A 20,190-nucleotide genomic window follows, 5' to 3' on the forward strand; every position below is an offset into this window, starting at 1 on the left:
CACACCCACACAGCATAAGCTGCCATTAAGTTCAACATCTGACGTCCACAAATCTGCAAAAACAGAAGAAAAACCAATAACCTAAAGAGATCTCATTGCCATTCCAACGACAACAGACATCATAGCTCTAAGAGAAAAGCAATTGTTTCTCCATTTGTCAATCAAAGCCGCCAAACAAGCATGTAATCCAAGATTAATCTAAAGAAAATAAGGTATTCTCGCCTTGTAAAATAACCTCAGATACCTGTACATATTCCTTCATCGAGAAAAGAAGTTGTAGCTTTAATGGCAGAGACAGATTGTTTCACAACTGCCGGGTACCATGAATATAACAGGGCAGCGTACATATATGTAAGGCAGGTATATCAAAGTCTGGGTTGGACAACTTTAACAGTGATTCCACTAATTATAGTGCCAATTAGAGTAAGGATCTCCATATTACAAGTTGCTTGAGTTGGAAATTGAAGGACTTTTTCTGAGGAAAAAGTTGTGGTTTAGCAATTTCACCATCGAAGTAAGCCTAATCAACCTTTGCAACCTTTCTCTTCTCAACTTGGCCAGTCAATGGGCATTGCATCTCCGTCCAACTGATTGGAACCATGGTAGCACCTGGACAACATCGCGGAAAAAGTTCATCAGCTAAATTTTGTATGACTCCTGGCTTTAATGCATCATGCCACACACAACTGTTATTTATGGCATCAATTTATTGTAGGGATTGAAAGAGCATAGTTTCTAAATAGCAACAAATACAATACAACGAAGCATAAGTCCCAACAATTTTGGGTTGACTATATAGATCTTTTGTCGCCACTGAAACCTATAAAAAGTCATATATTTAGTTAAATTCAAAGTATTTAAATCTTTATTTATAATTTTTATTAAAATCATTTTATATCTTCCTCCACCTCTCATTGTACCACTAATATTAATCATTTTACATCTTCTGACTATCGCATCCGGAGATCTCGTAAGCTCATACCATCTTAAACGATTTTCTCTTCTTTTTCTGTTTTTCGTAGTAACTTTACATATTCATCTTAACATTCTCATCTCAGCAACATAAAATTTTTGTATATGTTATTTCTTAATTGTCCAACACTCAGATTCATAAAGCATTGTTAATCTCACAATTGTCTTACGAAATTATCTTTTTAATATCAAAAATATTTGATGATCACTTAAGACTCTTGACGCTCCTCGTCATTTTAACCATCATGTTTTTTATTTTATAAATAATATCTTCATTACTCTTTATATCTTGTTAAATAATTAATCCAAGATACCTAAAGCTTTTACTTTAAAAAAAATTTTATCCATTCAACTTAACTATATTTTCCTATTTATTCATATAATTATTAAAATTACATCTCATACGTTCAGTTTTAGTTATACTTAATCTAAAACCTTTAGTTTCTATGGATAACCTCTATAACTCAAGTTTATAATTAATTTTATTTAGACATTCATAAACTAAGACAATATCATCAGCAAATAATGTAACATACATCAGGGAGGTCTATCATGTAAATACCTAATAAGTTTATCCATTATCAATATAAAAAGACAAGGACTTAATGCAGATCCTTGATATAATCCTATACTAATAGGAAATTCACCAGACACACTCTCTATAGTTTTAACACTAATAACTATATTATCATATATATCTTTAATAACATCAATATAATTAGTGGATACACATTTCTTTTCTAAAACAATCATAATAAATCTCTAGGAACCCACCATATCATAGGCTTTCTCTAAGTCAATAAAAATCATATGTAAATCTTTCTTTTTCTCTTTATACATTTTTCATTAATTGTCTTAATAAATACATAGCTTCTATAGTTGATCTTCCAAGCATAAAACCAAATAGATTTTTAAAGATATTTATTTCAAATCTTATCCTACTTTTAATAACTCTTTCTTAAAGTTTCTGGTTCATGATTTAATTCCTCTATAATTTGAATAATTTTGTAGGTCACCCTTATTCTTGTAAATTGACACTAAAAATCTTAAGAGTATAGCCATGCAAGTCATGTGTTACATATATAAATCTAAATCCTACACTCACCTGCACCAACAAATGGCAGCAAGTAGGTAAAGTAATCATAATAGAAGTGTTCCATATCTAGTGACAACATAATTTGCTACATACTTGTCATTGAAAGTATTTATATAAAATAACCTTTGGTGCAAAACCAAATAAAAACAGCCTACGAGCATGTTTTGAAGCTAATAATTCGCACAAAAGAAGATAAATTTAAGAATTCCCTTAGGCTAGTTGACCCCGTGTATATATATATATATATATATATATATATATATATATAAACACACACACACAAAAACATCCTTAATTATTATTTTCTTGCTTCTGATGTCCTTTTGAGATCTTCGACTTGCTGTCAGTCTTCATTCCCAAACTTTTATTATCATGCTATCCTAAATCATATAGCTTAAGTAATCGAATGTGATTATTAGGCAAAGCCAGTCTTTGACTATTATGATGAAGGCCCAGCAAGAGATGGGGTCCCCAGCTTACATCATTTTTTTTCTATAACTTCAAATGACATTGCTTTAGCATAACCATGATAATCATGGTGTGACCTTTGTACTGTATCTAGATTTAGGCTAATTATATATTACCCCTTGTTGTTAGACCTCCTTACCATCCTGATCTCTAGACTTAAAAAATTTATATTGGAATCCCTATAGTTACGAAAATGAAATATCTAGCTCCATTTATCTTAACACCATCAGTTTTACTTACGAAAGCAGTGGCACCGTTCCGATTGACAATAGGCAAAAAGATAATTTCAACGTTCCGATTGATGATGACATACGACATCGGTGGTGGTGAACAGTGGCACCGTTGGAGGCCACGGGTGGCTAATGTAAAATATACAGAGCGGCAACAAGAAGTGAGGGTCACTCTACATCTACGTCGACGCCGACGCAATTGCCTAGCGATGAAAGAGTCACTCGACATCTACATCAGCACTAACGCAAATGCAGAGCAGTCCTCACCTCTCGTCGTCGCTCATCTCATCCACAACATCCACCTGTGACCCTCAGCGATATCGTCGTTCGCCATCACCAACTAAAACATTGAAATTACCTTTTTACCTATTGTTTTCATGTTTTTGTCGGTAAAACCGATGGTATTAAGATAAATAGAACTAGATGTTTCACTTTCATAACTATAGAGATTCCAATATAAATTTTTTAAGTCTTAAGGACCGGAATACTAAGGAGGTCTAACTACAGGGGATAATATGTAATTAGTCCACTATATTTCTATATAAGATTACATATTGATTACATACTGGTCTAATCAATTAAACTAAATTATTTCCCAAACTTGCATTTTCTAATTCTTCAACAAACAATTTTCATAATGCTCTCTTGTGTAAAACAGGACATTAAAAAAGTACAGTAGCATGAACACTATCAGTTTAATTGATTAGACCAGTATGGAACAACTGAAATATAGCTCAATACATGTGAAAATTGTATCTGTCCAATAGCTTGTTGAAATTAGTACTAGACTGGAAATTGAAACCAGATTTAACATTGGCATACATGCCTAACAAGCACATGTTAGGCTAATAGACAAATAAATGTCAAACCAGAATGAAGAACAAAAACATCTTCCAAGCTTTAATACTTGCTAATGATTGAATATACCATATGTCTATACACCAAAACGGACTAGACTAATAATGGTCCAACCATCAACATAGGTCTTGTACCCGAAATGAAAACCATGCTTGAATAATTCATTAATTTGGCTTGATTAGTTGATAGAACCTGCATGGGTTCAATAATTCATTGAATCCAGAGTAAATTAGCTAAAATGTCTTTAATATTCAAATCAATAACATTGGTTTCCAATTGGATTATCTTTTATTAATTACATTTCCAATTAGAGGAAATTGAATTTTGTCAATTGATTATATTAGAAAGTAATTGAATATAGGCAATCACATATGTGAAGAAAAGGATGCGATAATTAAGATTAGGGAGCAAGATAACTGCAGTAAGTGATTGTTGTCAATTATATATACAGCCAGCTGAAGCAACAGAGATTTGCAATCTAATCAAAGTAATATTAAATTTTGGTAGCTAAAATTAGCTTCATATTTATCTAGAAAAGGAATTAAATCATCAAATTAAAACAGAAATTCCCTTCTAGAGTTCTACATTGTACCTGCTATGCTTTGAGCAGAAACTACTCCCAGTTCATTCTTTGCAGTAGAAAGGTAATATGCCCTTGCATCTCCAAGAGAAAGCTTAAAGCCAGAGTTAATTTTCATGTGATTTTATCAGAAAATGATATAAAAAGATAAGTGCAAGTAATTATAATATAGTGAGACAGTTATGATATCAATAAAAACACAGAGCGCTATCACTGTGGTCCGATTCAAATGAACTCATAAAAATAGAAGATCTAGCATAAGTTGGATTAACAAACAAACAAAATTGTATAATGCCATATGAAACTGCTGAGAAGTTCTTAAAACATTCTACCAGCAACAACAAATAATGCATTAGATGATCTAAAGGAGTTGTATACCTTGTGTGACTATTAGGATAAGAAAAATCCAACAATGGCCATAAACCTAACTAATTAAAAATTATCCACTGCCCTCACTTCTTTTACAATATAAAATTCTACGAGTTGTTGCATGCACTGTCTCTCTGATAATTACCAAATTACCAGCAATGTCATAAAAATCTTAGGTAATATAATTTCTCTAGTTATTTTTTTCTAGTTGACTCGTACTTGTATTCTTCGGAGTGTTTTACAACTGCTAATTCAATTTTCACTGTCAAACCTGTAAATTTATCTAAAGACCTCTGATTCCAAATGCCATCTAACTAGTTACCCATAACATTTATTTATCCTCACTAAAATGAAAGGCAAGAGAGATTTTGTGATACCCTGGCTGCTATAGGTGCAAGAACTTCTAGTGCATTTTATATTTCTTTAAGATCAAACTCTTCTTTTCATTGAGTAGTTTCTTTAACCAATTAGCTAATGTAATAGTATTAAAAGATATAACCAGTAGAATTTCTAAATTAATCACTTCCTAATAACATCTGACACTGCTTATAAATCTATAATTCAATCTACAGCAGAATAAATAAAGTCAGGACATAGAGCTGACTTCAAAATTGTCAAGAAGTCTATCCCTTATTTCCCACATAAGTAAGATCTATTACTTAACTAGGTGAAGATGCCTGTCTCTTTAAATTGATCCACTGTACCGTACAGAATTTTGTTTCAAAGACCACCACAAAATTTTGTGGGGCAATGGGCATTTACCAAGTCAACAAGGTCAGCATTTGCAAAGTCTTTAGTACACAAAATGACTGCATACACAGCAATACCAATACTACCAGAAAGAAGTATCCTGGACATCATAGTATAACAAAATAAAACAAGACAAATGAACTAAAAATGATTTGCATAAGTAACATGAGATGCAAAGTGCTTCAGGATACAACAAGAGCTCGAATGATGTCACCAGGATGAAAAGAGAGGTACATGTCCACCTTATCAATTTCAGTTGCACGAACATCTTGTTGCCTGTTACAGCAAGAATTAATAACACTGCAACAATAATTGAAGTCTTATTATTGTGGTAGCATATATCAAACAAATTGGTACACTGTTATTGCTGTTATGTTACAGAGGCACCTTGCTACCTTTCATATGATAAATCATGTAGCATCCCTATCCCAAATCACAGTAATTACACAATATGATCATATATCTGTAAGTAAACCTCCTGAAACATTTTCTAAAATTATTTAAAACATTGATAATACATATATATATGTAGTATTTTTGATTGACTTGATATTAGCAAGGTTGCTTGTCTATCACCTACATGCCTAGGCCACCTCTTGTGCATTAGGTTAGACCCATCACGTAATATTGCCCAGGCTAGTTGATAACTAAGTTGTCACAGAAGTTCAGATCACAAAATTAAGTGAACTTTGCTCAAAAATAATTATGTGACCTACATTTGCTTGAAAAAGTTTCCTTATTGTTATCATCCATACTGGATATAAAAGTTCAAAACGAAATCAGTAGATTATAGAACAGGCACAACTACTGCTCAGGGGGAGAATATAACTAAAAAGAAAATAACAAGAGATACAAGTTACTGCCATTGTATATGCTTCGCACAGAATAAACAAATACTTAACTTAAGGAAACACAGGAGAAGAATAAAGTCAGTGGCTATCCTGATTGTCTCTTCTAGTTGCCATAGATTCTGGACATTCAAAGTTGAAATGAAAAGTTCATAAGAGGATTACCTTAATCTATCTTAAAAGTATCATAGCATAGCAAAGTGGACAAGCATGCAAGTTCTGATGACACTAAGAAGGAGAACAAAACAATCAATAATTGTGAAATGAAGTTGACTTTGTAGATCAATCAAATAGCAAAAGCAAAGATCAGTAAGAATTAAAGAGATATTGCAGCTATTAGCGAGAAACTTTAGGAAAAAAAGTTGTTAGCTTTAGCAAGTATAGAACACTTAGCTACCTAATTATGCCAGTAAACTTTTCCCTCACAGCTTTGGACTCAACACACATTATATCAGCTGATGCCATACGGGCCATCACTTTTGTTACCTGCCGAAAAACAGTAACATACTTGTGAGTGCAACAAAAATGTGTACATCCACATATAAATAAATTTTATTTCTTTGATATGCAGCTGGAATAACAGGATGATGAACTCCTGTAAGTTAGTTTGGAATTAAAGCAAAATATCACAAGGAGAAAATAAAATATGGATTTTCCAGTCAGTAAAAAGGCAATACAACTAAGCTGAAACAGAAATATCACAGTTTGCAAAACTTGATCTGACAAACTTACTTACATTCCATATTATGAGGAATGGTTTATGTCTAATAAAATTTAGCATCAGAGTTCTTTCGAATAGATTACCAGAAAGGTGGTGTTGTGGTGCTTTCCACTAAGATTGTGATGTTAATAGCCTAAATGGTAAGTGACATTTTGCATCTTGCCAACCACAGTTCAAGATCAAGTTCCAGACAAATGAATATGCAAATATCTGTAAGAGAATTTGGGTGTAAACTGAAGAACTTGTATGGAGAGCTAGATGGATACAATAATAAAAGTCCTTGTGTGTTTACCCTGTTTTCTTTAATCAACTCTACACATGTATAACCTGTTAAGTAGACATCCTAAGGATCAATGATCATTAGCAAATAACATGAGTTTTGGATTGAAAAGAGGTAGCGGGACATCATATCATTGATTTAAAAATTAAATATACCAGATATATGATCATGGTGAAAATTCAAATATACCAGTGCTTTATCAGTAACCACAAATGTACAGTGACAAAAAAAGTTCGCTTTATTGCTTCAATACTTACAACCACACCTTATAATATTCTTTCATTAGAGTTATCAATGACAAACTATGCTTGTGAATAACTTCAGTAACTTGACCAATCAAGTGCCGCACCTTCTGCAAAGTCTATCTTGGAACCAACCGCTGTCATGCATGATATGCAATTGAAGGCTAATGTACCAAGTATAACGTTTCTACGTCTAATAATTATTACCCAAAACCTGAAATCTATACTATCCCATTGCGAATCCACCGATTGTGCCTCTGACAGAGTAAAGAAGAAGGGAAGAAAAATCACGTCTAGGAACTTACGATGATAAATACACAAGAAAAAGGAAAGGGAAGAAGGCTTACTCGAGCAATAACCACAGAACCGGGCTGTGGAACAGCACCCTGGGCCTTGTGCCCGACAACTTCCACGGTCGATCTCTGCGAAGCAAACGAACCAAGAACAGTAAGAACTCCAGTAATAGACCCAAACCCTAAATCCCTGACCACCAAAGAGGATAGAAGGGTAAAGAAGGAGAAGAGAGGAGAGGCGACCTGGTCGGCAGCATCAGATTGGGGAGGGGTTATACGGCGGATGCCGGCAAGGGAAGCGCGGATAGAGCGACCGTTGGGAGCGACATAGGCTCCCGTGCCGGCGATTAGTCCGCTGGAGTCGCCGAGCAGCTCCCCAGGGGTGACGAGTTCGTCTTCGCCCTCGCCGCCGCCTGCCGCCATGCTGCTCATCAATTTTGTTCGTGCTCTCTCTCTTTCCGCTACTGAGAATTATAAACAAGGGAGGCGATAACAGGTCGGATGTTGGAGAAACCATAACCATATCCATCTTAGGGATTGGGTTTTCCCCGTATCAGTGACTGCGTTCGGACCGGACTTAGGAACGCAACCCTACCCGCTGCCCTACTTGAATATCGCTAAATTAATGGCACATCATTTATTATTTTAAAGAAGTACTTCTAAAATTCTAGAATAAAACGTGGTAACACTAAATTATCTTATATAATTAGTTATTTTTAATCTTTAATATTTCGATCTTTATATTTAAAAAAAAAATATTAACATCCATATAATTATGTATATGAAACAACTAGATCTATTTATCCTAACGACATCAGTTTTATTGACAAAAATACAAAAACAAAGGATTGAAAAAATAAATTTAACATTCTAATAGTGCCAAACAACAACGTTGGTGGGTAGTGGACGACGACGTAATTGTTGAGTGGCCCTTTCTCCCTCGATGCCCTCATCGTCGGCCTCCGCCTCCTCTTCCCCATTATTGCAACCCTTTATAGCAATGTTTTCACCTTGCTTTTCCCTCTCATACTCACCCCGTTGTCATTGTTACTAAACTTGGTAAAGAGCGATAGAGATGAGTAGTGGGGGATGTTAGGAAAGTGGAAAAGGCGAAGGCAATCGTACTAATGGATGAGTGGTCATTAGAGCTCTGGCTGCCGCCTTCTCTCCCGATCGTCTCCTCTCCCACTCGCGCTCACTCATTCCACTGCCACCATTGGCCAGAGACCTCACGGTCGCCTCGACCCCGTACACCTCTCCCCCTCGCACTCACTCCTCCCGCTATTGTCGTTGTTGCTATCAGCCAAAACCCTCACAAGTGCCTCCGCCCCATCCACCTCCTCTTCCCCTCGCGCTTACCCCATCCGTCGCCTCCGATGTCGTCTAACACCATTCGAATATTAAATTTACATTTTACTCTTTATTTTTATATTTTATTAATAAAACTGATACCATAAATAGATTTAAATATTTTACTTTCGTAATTATAAAAATACCAATGTAACTTTTTAAAATATAAAAATTTAGATATTAAAAGTGACTAACTAAATGGTAATATATAATTAGGGAAAAGTTATATAGAAGCATATACTATCTCTCTGCAATTGCATGCGCATCGATCATACATATAATAAATCTAACAAAATATTATTCAAATTATATTTGATCGATGCAACTCTAATAAATTAATAAATATGAAACACTGTTGTCTCCCTACAAACAATGGGATTTGCCAAACACTAAATGTCGTTTCATCCTCCAATTTGTTTGTTTTTCTTCCAAACACAAAGACCATCGTCTTCCGTTCAATGAACTTTATCATGATATTATATTACCATAATTTTCACTTTTATTGAAATGCATATAATAAAACTGTAGAGGCGAGAATTGTTTATGAATCTTAATAAAGAAAAAGCACATTTAAATCCATAACCTTACCGAGAATTCAACTTCTAATAAGAAAGGCATCCGACTTGCTCATGGTAGGAAGTTTTGTTAAGATCAGATCTATATTGGAAGAGACTATATTATTAACTGATCAACTGAGACTTCTTTTATTAACATTTAAATATCTATAACTATTTTAAAATCTATAGCTTCTGATACTTTTTTCGGAATTCACATACACAATCAGTAATATAACACAAAATATACTTGAAAATAAAACATCAACAGTATAAATACCTCAAAGATCAAATATTGAGAAAGAATAGGTGCAACACCGACTCATACTTGGGAACACGGCAAAAACATGATTTTGGATCTGCTGGTAAATATTTATAAAAAAATCGGCATCGTAAGCCAACAATCGATACAGCCCACTTCTGCAGAAAGCATACCATATGTCACGAAAACACCACACAAAATCTAAAGCCAAAATGGAGCTAATCTTGGATCTGCACGCCAGGGCAAACCACTTCTAGCGCCCAAAGCCCGGCAATTTGCAGCCGCCTGCAATAGTTGCACACTAAATATTAGATGCATGTGGCTTGCAAGGAATTTAACAATAACCAATACTTGTGTTTGTCAGAAGGAATGCTGGTGTTTATGATGCCTTGAAAAGAAAGTCTTATTGACAGAAAACTGGAGTATAAAATAAAGAGGAATAGGAGACATACCACTTGGGAGGCAAAAGGCAGCATCTTCTCAGGTGGCATGCCAGCACAAATTGCTGAAAGGACAATAAAGAAACAGTAAATCATATGGAAGAGTATGGATAACAGCAGCTCAACAATATAAAACCATGAGAACTACTATAATAAACCCAAAGCAGTGTATTGGCAATATAAATGAGACCAACAACATGGTTATGAAAAATCATCACTAAGCATCCAGAAACCCAGATCCATGCCTGTTCTTTAGTATCTAAAATATGTTTTTAACACAAATTTACCATTAGGTTGTGCTAAGCAGACAACCCAATGTACACTATAAATTGATGAATTGACACATTATTTCTTTCCACATGTTAATGTTTTCTTCAGGCAATATAACATAACAATTCCATTCCAAAATTTAAAAATAGAACAAACTCAAATAATTTCAACCATAACTGGAAGGTGTCAAATACCAGAGGATAAGAGAATCAAAGCAGCTTGAATTAATTAGTAAAACTCTAAAGAAGGAACTGATAGAGATGAAAATAAAGGATGAGATATATGTTACATGCTTTTATACGACAACGACAACAAAACTGTAATATCCCTACTGTTTTGATCTGCTATATGGATCTTTTATCATAAAAAATTTAAATATTTTAATTAAATTAAAAGCATTTAGATCTTTATTCACAGTTTATAAACAAGGTCCTTTTAGGTCTCCCTTTTCCCTGTTCGTATCACTAGTTTCACATCTTGTAAGCTGTGATGTATACATTAGGTCTCCTTAGCACGTCCACAAATATTAAACGAATCTTCAATATTAATATGCTTTTATATTTCAAGTTATCTATAGGAAGTATCCTAAAAATTAATACACACCATAGAGAACAGCTCCAATAAATGCATCTCCAGCACCAGTCGTGTCAATCAGCTCTGTAGGAGATATGATCTCTGCGGTTCCTACATGTAACCGCCCATTTACTGCACCAATTCCTCCAGCACTAATTCTCAGGCTAGCCTGGAATTGGAATAGAATATACATCAGCAACAAAATCAAAGGATATTGAATGCTGAAAAAAATTAGTTCAGCAGGAAATATTGGAGATGAACTAAAATTTCCTGGTATAATGTTGTAGAACCTTAGAATAATAATATCAAGCAGAAATCAAAATTTTGATTATCATTAGCTAGCATCTCTTATGCAGGCAAGATTATTGATGGTGCCAAATCATGAAATATTTCAGCATAATTGCTGAAAGATATGTAGACAACTGGATTTATTAAATTTGAGAGAGCACTTGTGATAGCAATTGTCAGAACCATAGGAAGTGCTGCTGGAGGTCCACCATATATGTATATATGTATATATGTACATATGTATATGTATATATATAAATAAGTATATATGTATGTATATGTATATATATACATAAGTATATATGTATGTATATGTATATATATATATATATATATATATGCATGTGTGTTTTTGAATTATTTGAAGTTCCGTGTCATCTAGAAGGAACATACCTCGGATGAAATGCAAGTAGGGATACCAGAACTTCCACCAACTTTGGTCCTTAGAGACTCCAGTAAGCTGTCTACTTCAGTTTCCTCCATTTCAGAAGCTTCTGTTCAAGTAGTAACAGAAAAGCGTATAAATGGTGTCACTATCTTCAGTTCCACAATGATCAAGATCAGTCAAGTTTGTCCAAACTTGATATGATCTTTCAATACCACTCAGCGAGAGGCCAGTGTCTTAGTTCATGCACTCACCAGTTGTGCTTTTCTCAAGCAATATGCAACCTTTCTCTCCAAGAGTCACAATAACAAATTTCACATTGGGTAACCTCACAAGAATTGAGACCAGTGCACTGGAAACAGATGGCGCATTTGTCCACACCTGAAAAAAAATCAGAGCAGTAGTAAGTACCAAACTTATTCTTATTATCTAGTGCCTACTGGTTGCACCAACTTCAAGTGGTGGTGCCTTATTGTTATTATCTAGTGCCTATTATTATCATTCAAATCATAAAATGCAGTGGTGCAATGTGCATGTACATTATAGACAAGAATTTTACAAGAAGCATTCTACCCAACCATTTCATGTATTCCTATCATCAGCTACAGTTGACATGAAGTTTTGCTACATAGCATCAGGTAGCCTGGTTAAAAAGAACAGTTAGTAGCATTATCATTATAAAGTGGCAAGTTGTGCTAACGCATGCAACAGAAAGAAATTGAAAGATAACAATAACTTCTAGGCTGCCATTGCAATGCTGTGCACCACTATGGTGAAGAACATATTGAGTTTTGTCAGGTAGAGGGGGGATGTCTACAAACAGAGAGATGAAATTATGGTGAGGAACATATTGAAGCTATATGTTTACATAAATAATCAAGAATACAACAAGTTGAAATAATTTACTCTCTAATGTTATCACGAGGAGTTCATGATAATCAAACAAGATGGCACATGCAGAGAAGTTACTCATCCCAATTATGACATGGCAAAACCTAATACTACAATCTAAATCTACTGAGATGAGTAACCTACAATCAACCACAGATATTGAGTCAGCTGCCAACAGTCATCTTTGCACAGATGTCTTCAGCAAAAAGTTTTCAAACAAAAGAAAATCATAAAGGATCATAGCAAAATAAGTGAAACAATACGAGCATCACCAGAATAAAAAGACCCAGAACATGTTTCAATACTTCGCTCGAGAAAACTAAAATAACTTGTGTTAATCAGACAGTGGGGATGTAATTGTTTGAGCATATTGAGAATTCATTGAAGTTGAACAAACATTAGATTTCGTAATTACTGGGTTGTTTAAGTTTGCTTAAAGAATATGCTTACCTGGGGAAATTTTTCAGAGCATACAACATAAGTTGCCAAGTTAAGTAGATCGTCCAATCCTTCCCTAGGTCGTTCTGCATCAATTAAAATAGGAATTCTCCTTCGACTTGCCTGTGCTGAAAATTATCATAGGAAACAATTAGTTGGATTCAGCAACAAGAAATGCATATTCTAGAAACTAAAATAGAGTATTGACGACCATGTTGATGACAATCATGCATGTGCATTTCCAACCTTCTGTAGTTCAAAAATCAAAATTTCAATCATTTATTTATGCATAACAGTTATTTCAAGTCAATCTTGATCAGGCCAGGTGTTAAAACCCAGAAAGCTATTCACCTTAACTATATGGAACTATATGAAAACTGTACTTGCATAGTTAATTATAACAGAAGGGTGAAACAATTAGGCTAAATTGAGCACACCAAGTATAATAGAATCCTTGATTTGAGGTGCGAGAAATAACCAGTCTATTTCATTTGTGATAGTATTAACAGTGAGAGAGATTTTTTGCATTCTGCAGGAATTATGCATGTCAACTGCATAAATGTATACAAACATTAGTTTGAGTCTGCAACAATAGCGTGCTAATATATGGCAAGTGGCATGGTTTCAGCTGAATAGGTCTGTCCATGCATAGGGAAGAAGCCAAACTGTAACTTTTAAGTGAATAGATTGGAATGAGCAAAAAGGACCACATGAATGTCCACTTCACCATCATGTCATCATAGTTATATATATAGCTTTGGATGAGAAATACGAGGACTATGGTTAAAGGGGAACTGGAACCCTTGGTTAGCAAGAAACGAAGGCTTTCAGTTTCATGAGAAACAACTGGATATCACGTTCTAACTCCAACTGCATAGAACTTTACTTGACAGTCACACTTACCCTGATGGTAACATGGATCCATTTTACATATTTTGGAAGTGTTAGATTCTTCAGCTTGTATCATGATGGTATGAGTTAGAAAGCATAGACAGAATAGAAACTTAGAAAGTACTGTAACCACAATGCTAGGACGCTGATGATTACCTCTTGAGCAACAACCAAAGCAGTTTCCCATAATCGTCCATCAAAGTATGCAAGACTCGCACCATCTAAAGCAGATGAAAGCTTCAACTGGGCAAGCTCTTCTGGCACCATTGCAGGATTCCCAGGGGTATGTATACATGTACGGGTTTTCCTGAAAAGATCCAGAATTATCCGCCATTCATGCTACAAAAGAAAGTAAACTAAACAATAATTAAATTTGAACATATCTCCACATAAACATTGTATGTGCCTCTGGACCACATAAACATGAAAGGTGGCCACATATACAACTACATATACTAATGTGATCACATGTACGTTCAACACAAGCATTGAATGTGGCCATATATATAGTTTAACTTTCCTCCGTATTATTGCTAGTTTTAATATTATATTATCTTAACATCATAAAACTATGGTCAGTTGTAATATAATATCAATATCCTACAGTTTTAGATAATCTCATATCACTAAAAAAACTTCTAAACGGTATATATATCATTCTTTAATTCATGTTTTGAACCTAGGATATACTATATCTATTTAATTTCTGAATATATATATATATATATATATATACATGAATTTTTAATATATGATGAAGTGCTTGTATGTCCAGATATGCATTCACACACAAAATATATGCTACGTGAGACTTCTATCCAAGGTTTTTAATTTCAGATACTGGACCCATATGGGTCCAAGCCATACTAGCATACCATGTCTCACACATGATGCTGAAGAAAGGGAAAAGCAAGGTCAGGCATTTAGACATTCCAGGATTAAAGCATTAGTTTCACACTGACCCACATGAAAGAACTGAAAATAAGTGAGGCAATATATTCAGATGTGTATTCTACCATGTAAAGTCAACACACTCATTCAGTGCCATCAACCATGGAAGTACTGCATATATGATGAAAATACTATTTAAGGATTATGTACCAAAAGGTCATTTAGCATACGTAGAGCTTCAAATACAACATAAGAGAAATTCATACGTTTGGTTGTCGACTATTATATACGTGAATGGTGAATTTCCTTCCTCTGCAACCTGAAAAATGTACACGGAGATGTGAAAGACATCTTTCAATAGCTTAATCTATGACAAACGTATGCTCAACGGACCACAATATAAGAAGTATCTACTCCATCTCCTTCTAGCTCTGCGAGCAAACTTCTCCCTTGAGCATCATTAGCCACCTTGGAGTGATAACCAGATAAAGACAGTTAGGAGATCAGACGATAACAGAAATGTTCTCATGGGATATCATAGTATAATATTTAAAATTAATTTCTTCTTCAGAAGATGGGAACAGATCAGCAAATAAATGCATATTGAAAATTCCAGCCTCTTAGGACAATGGCACATTTTTTTTCTTTTACATGGAAATCACAAAATCTAATACAGCAACATATATGTGAAATAGACAACAGAAGGCAAAAAAACCTTTGAAATCACCCTAGGTTTTAAACCCAAGCGACATGCACCAGTCAAAGCATTTCCAGCATTTCCACCTCCTTCTACCTGTACAAACAGATGGGACTAAGGATTTATTATTTATTAATGACAGATAGAGTAGGAATAGTGGAAAAGAAAAGTCAGGAACTTTTATGATCAGATCATCATGCACATTGTCTGATGAAAATGGTGATATTCAGAAACCAATAAGGATACACTTGAGTAACAATTTGAGAACATGAACAGTTAAAGTTAGAAAGAATATACAATTCTCCCATATCATTTATCTTTGTGGCATTGAGGGCGGGGGTTTTTATTTTTATTTTTGGGAAAGAAAAATAAGGAACAAGAGACCTGGGCAGCTGTTGGTCCTGCTTGATTGGCTTGTGATTTCCCAATTCAAGACAGTTTGGTCTTGCCACATTGCAGTAGCCCAAACCTGGCTTGACTGCATTTGATAAGACCACATTATTAAAGCCATTGATCATGACATGAATGGTTAGTTTCTAATTAGATTTGTAGACTTCCACTAGTTCCACATTCCCAACAAAAGAGTAGATTAAAGTGTGACCCAAAATAAAATGTCAATATCCAGTGTTACTTATCTTAGATTTGGTATCATGAAATCTGCTAGTGTGGAGCAAATGAATCAGCTGAAACAGAATTTTGTAAAGCAAATTATCAGCATGATTTTCAAACTCAATTGAGCCTTCAGTGGGGTTTCAGACAAACTCCACAAAAAATTGCAGTTTGCTGAGCCACACACCCACCTATTATGGTTGTTCATGCATGCATCCATAGAATCTGACCACCTGGAAAAATCCACGATGTTTTACTACATGTTGCAGATTCTTCCTCTTCAATCTTATGCCTACTAGGAAAAGGCATTGGCAAAGGTCAGTTCCTTCTCTGTTTCACATAGCAATGTTGCTTTTCACTATTATTTGTTCTTTCACATGACTACTTTTGGAGATGCACCACAATGAATCCTACATCCATTAACTTAGTCCATATGTTGCACCTCTATAATAATACAATTTTACATAGAAGTCCATTCTAACAGCTCTTTATGAATTAGGCCATTATTTCCAAACATTTGCTCAAAACTTTCATTTAGATCTATGCTTTGAGTTTCATGATATCATCACCTGAATTAAACCACCATGTATTGCATCCAGTAGCTACCTCCTCAAACAATGCTCTTCCATTACCAATATAACATTCTTTCTGTTAAACCAGATAGCAGTAATTATTTGTTATTAAGGATTGTAATTTCCAGGATAAAGACCTGTTGATACCTTTTAAGCATTCTCTTGAGCCAGCAAGCATATACTAATAATTGGCTTGGATATAGTGCTAGTATCTTTGGCATGAGTAGGCATGGCACATACAAATATATTTCAGGGATGATATGTTGAAACCAGTGCAATTGTGTTGATCACAACAACAATACTTACTAATAACAAGATCATATTTGTCAACACGGATTTAATAGGTTATGCTGCTGATCAATAAGACTCCTTCACATGGTTGTTTCATCACTTCTTTAGAAGCTAAGGTACCCAATCTTGACTACAAAACACAAAGAAAGTTGATAGCTTCATTAAATCTTATGTATATGCTATACTCATAAATCAAATACCTAATCTCAAAAAATACCAAGGAAGCTTGGGATGCTCTTGAATGACTCCAATAACAAACTATAGAAAGGTAATCCTATCTTCAAAAAGTTCAAAAATTTCGAAAGGGAAAAAATGTTACAACAAACTATCTTAAAGAATCAAGAAGGTTCCTTTAGATGCTTTTGCAGCGTTCAGTAAATGTGTGTTTAACATTAATTTGGTCTATTTTGCACTCAATGCCCTTGGACTGAAAATGGGCCCTATATCACTACTAATGAAAATCCATAACCACATCTCAACTTTGACAAAAATCAAGCTGGTCTACTTGCTCATTGACAATGCTTAGCTCGTGGTAGGCCAATGCTAAAAGCATGTTTTCCTTAGGAAATTAGTAGGCCATTAGATATGTTGAACAAACAATCTGTTATCAGGCTAGGATGGACATATTTCTGCTGTGATAGATAGAAAAACAGTCCAATAATATATTGAGTGTGTGATGTGGTCCTTCTCGATAAACATATTGCGAGAATGAATCCATCCCGAGTGATCAGGCATCTCGATTTATAACCACCATAAGATGAGGAACGGACTAAACGAAGGAATTGATGTGATGAGTTCTCCATCTTCATGTATCTTTTCCACTGTTCAGTATTTAAAATACTGCACTTCGATATATGGTGCATCATTTCTTTAAGAGAGGCATTTCCAATTTTAGGGTTTCCTACTCAACAATAATTTTTCTTTTAGCAAACGATAAGTGACGAAGGCGGGATTCGAGCCTACGGTCTTACAATATACTCTCAAAATCTTTATCAACTACGCTAGCTGGCACCTTCAAAATACATCGGATGATATTTTGAACCCCCTACCTTTGGTAAATGAGTTTGGTACACCACCACCAGACCAGTGTTTCAGATATAAAAGTTGTTTTAAGAATCATTTTTTAGAAGTACCCAACAATGTTACTAGAGTATATTGATTATTCCATAGTTACAAAGCAATAGTGGACATCGAAGAGAAAGCTAAAGTGCACAAAACTCTCATGTAACATCTGGTATCAGTTTGATCTCTGTAAATTTAAGACTAGCAAAATTATCATTTTGTTAGAGTTCATCCGTGTAACTATCAAAATCTAGTTCTCTGTCAAATATCGTTAATGGCCATGATTATTTGTGCCTTGTATATTTAAAGGATATGCTTGCAGGTATATCCACTCTGGGTTGGGCACATCACCTCTATTACACCTATATGAGTAAAGATCAATCATAAACGACACCCTACCACACCTGCCATCATCGGCCAAATGTAACCTATGCATCAATTTCGGAATCAAATAAATTAATCTACAAACAAACTCCCAATGCCAAGCAAGAAACTAAAAAGGAAAAAAATATCAGCACTTTATCCGTTCAAGTCTCAACCGGCATAATTTGCATCCAAGTTCAACAATAACTCTACCAACCGATTGAAGCATTCAGAAGCACCCATACCTTGAGGCTGATGCTACGGATCTTGTCATCGGGGTTGGGGAACGCGGCCACCGTCGCCAGATAGTCCACGGACACCGCGCCGCAGCCCAACTGCCAGGGAGCAAAACGAAATCAACAGATCACCAAAACATGCTTACCAAAGAAGCAAATCGGGCGTTCGCCGATGCAAGGAAAACGGAAGCCACACCACGATTAGGTTGTCAGGAAGCGGAGGGATAGTTGGCGAGGCTGCTGCGCGTTGCAAAGCCGAAGACGACATCTGAACCCTGCCGACGCGAAAGAACGAGGAATCAAACAAGGAGGCGAGACACTGACCAGCGATATTACATACCTCGGGAGAAGCCTAGCTGCAGTGAGAAGAGAAGGGATGGGGGGGAGGGAATGAGGGTAGTTGGGGAAATGGATGGGAGATGGCTTCATTAGGTGTTGGGAATCCAAACTATGAAGCGGAAGGAACTCGGTTGCGGAGTCCACCGCTTAGCGGCACAACAGTGAAGAGATGGAGAGATGGGAGGCTTGTGGTGCGTGCGCGTGCGTGCGCGTGCGTGGCGAAGAGGAACACGTGGCTGCGTGAGCCACGACGATAATTAACCGGAGTGCGTGAGCCACGAGGATAATTAACGGGTCGGACTCGGAACGGGTGACCCGTTCCGAGTCTTGATTCGTTGTCCCTCAATACAAGCTTTTTCTTAAGACAAAATTACATATAAAATTTTAGATTAATCATTTTTTGGGAGGCAAAATAGGCGTGTAAATGAAGAAAAATTCTATGCTAAGTAATTTAAATCGGATTATTGTGTGATAAAAATTGAAATCTGGATTGCACCCAAATTATATTGGGCCAAGATGGTGCCGGAGCTCGGCCCAAATCATGTTGGGCCTCATCTTTCAAGTTGGGCTCTTTGTTTTTTCTTTTATTTTAATTTACAAAAAAATAAATTTTGATGTGTAACTAAAATTAAGAATTAATTATTTAACAAAAAAATGGCATATATCTTATGCTTATTGGTGAATTCAATTGAAAAGCTATTGTAATTAGTGGTATGGAAGGGTGGCCTAATTAATGCAAATAACGTTTACAAACAAATGTAATTAAAATTATGTTACATAGGAAAAATGAAATTGAAAAGAAAACTAATTTAAACAATTAGCAATTTGATGTGCATGTCCCCTTTAGTGGATAATTTGGGAGCAAGTTGGTGTTTAGTAGTGAGTTAAAATTAGTTTCATTATATCTAGCAGCATATTTATGAATATTTTACTATCATTTTTATCATTTGGCTTACAAAATAGGCACTAAAATACTATCAATTTTAAGACTGATTTTCTAATTTTTAAATATAATGTTCCTAAATTGAAGACTTATGTTAATGTCTTTATCGATTTTCAACCCTTACTTTTCATGCCAATA

The 20,190-nt window shown here is 35.2% G+C and overlaps 2 protein-coding genes across 5 annotated transcripts; both read right to left on the reverse strand.

Moving 5' to 3' along the window:
• Window positions 1-257: 257 nt before the first annotated feature.
• Window positions 258-8,179, reverse strand: LOC135598323 (uncharacterized). Of its 2 annotated transcripts, none has more exons than XM_065091925.1 (6): window positions 7,951-8,179; window positions 7,762-7,836; window positions 6,569-6,657; window positions 5,515-5,623; window positions 4,217-4,298; window positions 258-609 (listed from the first exon to the last, which is right to left on the reverse strand). In XM_065091925.1, exons 1-6 carry the CDS (start codon window positions 8,137-8,139, stop codon window positions 521-523), a joined length of 633 nt encoding a protein of 210 aa, XP_064947997.1. In that variant the 5' UTR covers window positions 8,140-8,179; the 3' UTR covers window positions 258-520. The 2 variants fall into 2 exon arrangements, with proteins under 2 accessions (XP_064947997.1, XP_064947998.1); XM_065091926.1 differs by having other exon boundaries at window positions 5,515-5,599; window positions 7,951-8,175.
• Window positions 8,180-9,875: 1,696 nt separating this feature from the next.
• Window positions 9,876-19,286, reverse strand: LOC135598324 (uncharacterized). Of its 3 annotated transcripts, none has more exons than XM_065091928.1 (13): window positions 19,111-19,286; window positions 18,967-19,045; window positions 18,780-18,869; window positions 15,656-15,751; window positions 15,334-15,408; window positions 15,207-15,259; window positions 14,206-14,356; window positions 13,171-13,281; window positions 12,084-12,210; window positions 11,838-11,935; window positions 11,187-11,325; window positions 10,326-10,378; window positions 9,876-10,158 (listed from the first exon to the last, which is right to left on the reverse strand). In XM_065091928.1, exons 1-13 carry the CDS (start codon window positions 19,197-19,199, stop codon window positions 10,075-10,077), a joined length of 1,245 nt encoding a protein of 414 aa, XP_064948000.1. In that variant the 5' UTR covers window positions 19,200-19,286; the 3' UTR covers window positions 9,876-10,074. The 3 variants fall into 3 exon arrangements, with proteins under 3 accessions (XP_064948000.1, XP_064947999.1, XP_064948001.1); XM_065091927.1 differs by having other exon boundaries at window positions 11,838-11,938; window positions 19,111-19,280; XM_065091929.1 differs by having other exon boundaries at window positions 11,838-11,938; window positions 15,656-15,733; window positions 19,111-19,271.
• Window positions 19,287-20,190: the final 904 nt, after the last annotated feature.

The sequence above is a fragment of the Musa acuminata genome, chromosome BXJ2-1 (genome assembly GCF_036884655.1).
Source record: "Musa acuminata AAA Group cultivar baxijiao chromosome BXJ2-1, Cavendish_Baxijiao_AAA, whole genome shotgun sequence".
Taxonomy (NCBI): domain Eukaryota; kingdom Viridiplantae; phylum Streptophyta; class Magnoliopsida; order Zingiberales; family Musaceae; genus Musa; species Musa acuminata.

Excerpts from the sequence above, each read along its gene's own strand:
- LOC135598323 (XM_065091925.1), bottom strand. The coding sequence starts at position 8,139 with ATGAGCAGCATGGCGGCAGGCGGCGGCGAGGGCGAAGACGAACTCGTC. Across the intron at positions 7,837-7,950 it reads AATCTGATGCTGCCGACCAG|AGATCGACCGTGGAAGTTGT; the intron begins GTCGCCTCTCCT and ends TTTGCTTCGCAG. Across the intron at positions 610-4,216 it reads TTCTGCTCAAAGCATAGCAG|GTGCTACCATGGTTCCAATC; the intron begins GTACAATGTAGA and ends GATGTTGTCCAG.
- LOC135598324 (XM_065091927.1), bottom strand. The coding sequence starts at position 19,199 with ATGAAGCCATCTCCCATCCATTTCCCCAACTACCCTCATTCCCTCCCC. Across the intron at positions 19,046-19,110 it reads GCAGCTAGGCTTCTCCCGAG|GGTTCAGATGTCGTCTTCGG; the intron begins GTATGTAATATC and ends TCGCGTCGGCAG. Across the intron at positions 11,939-12,083 it reads GCTTGAGAAAAGCACAACTG|AAGCTTCTGAAATGGAGGAA; the intron begins GTGAGTGCATGA and ends CTACTTGAACAG.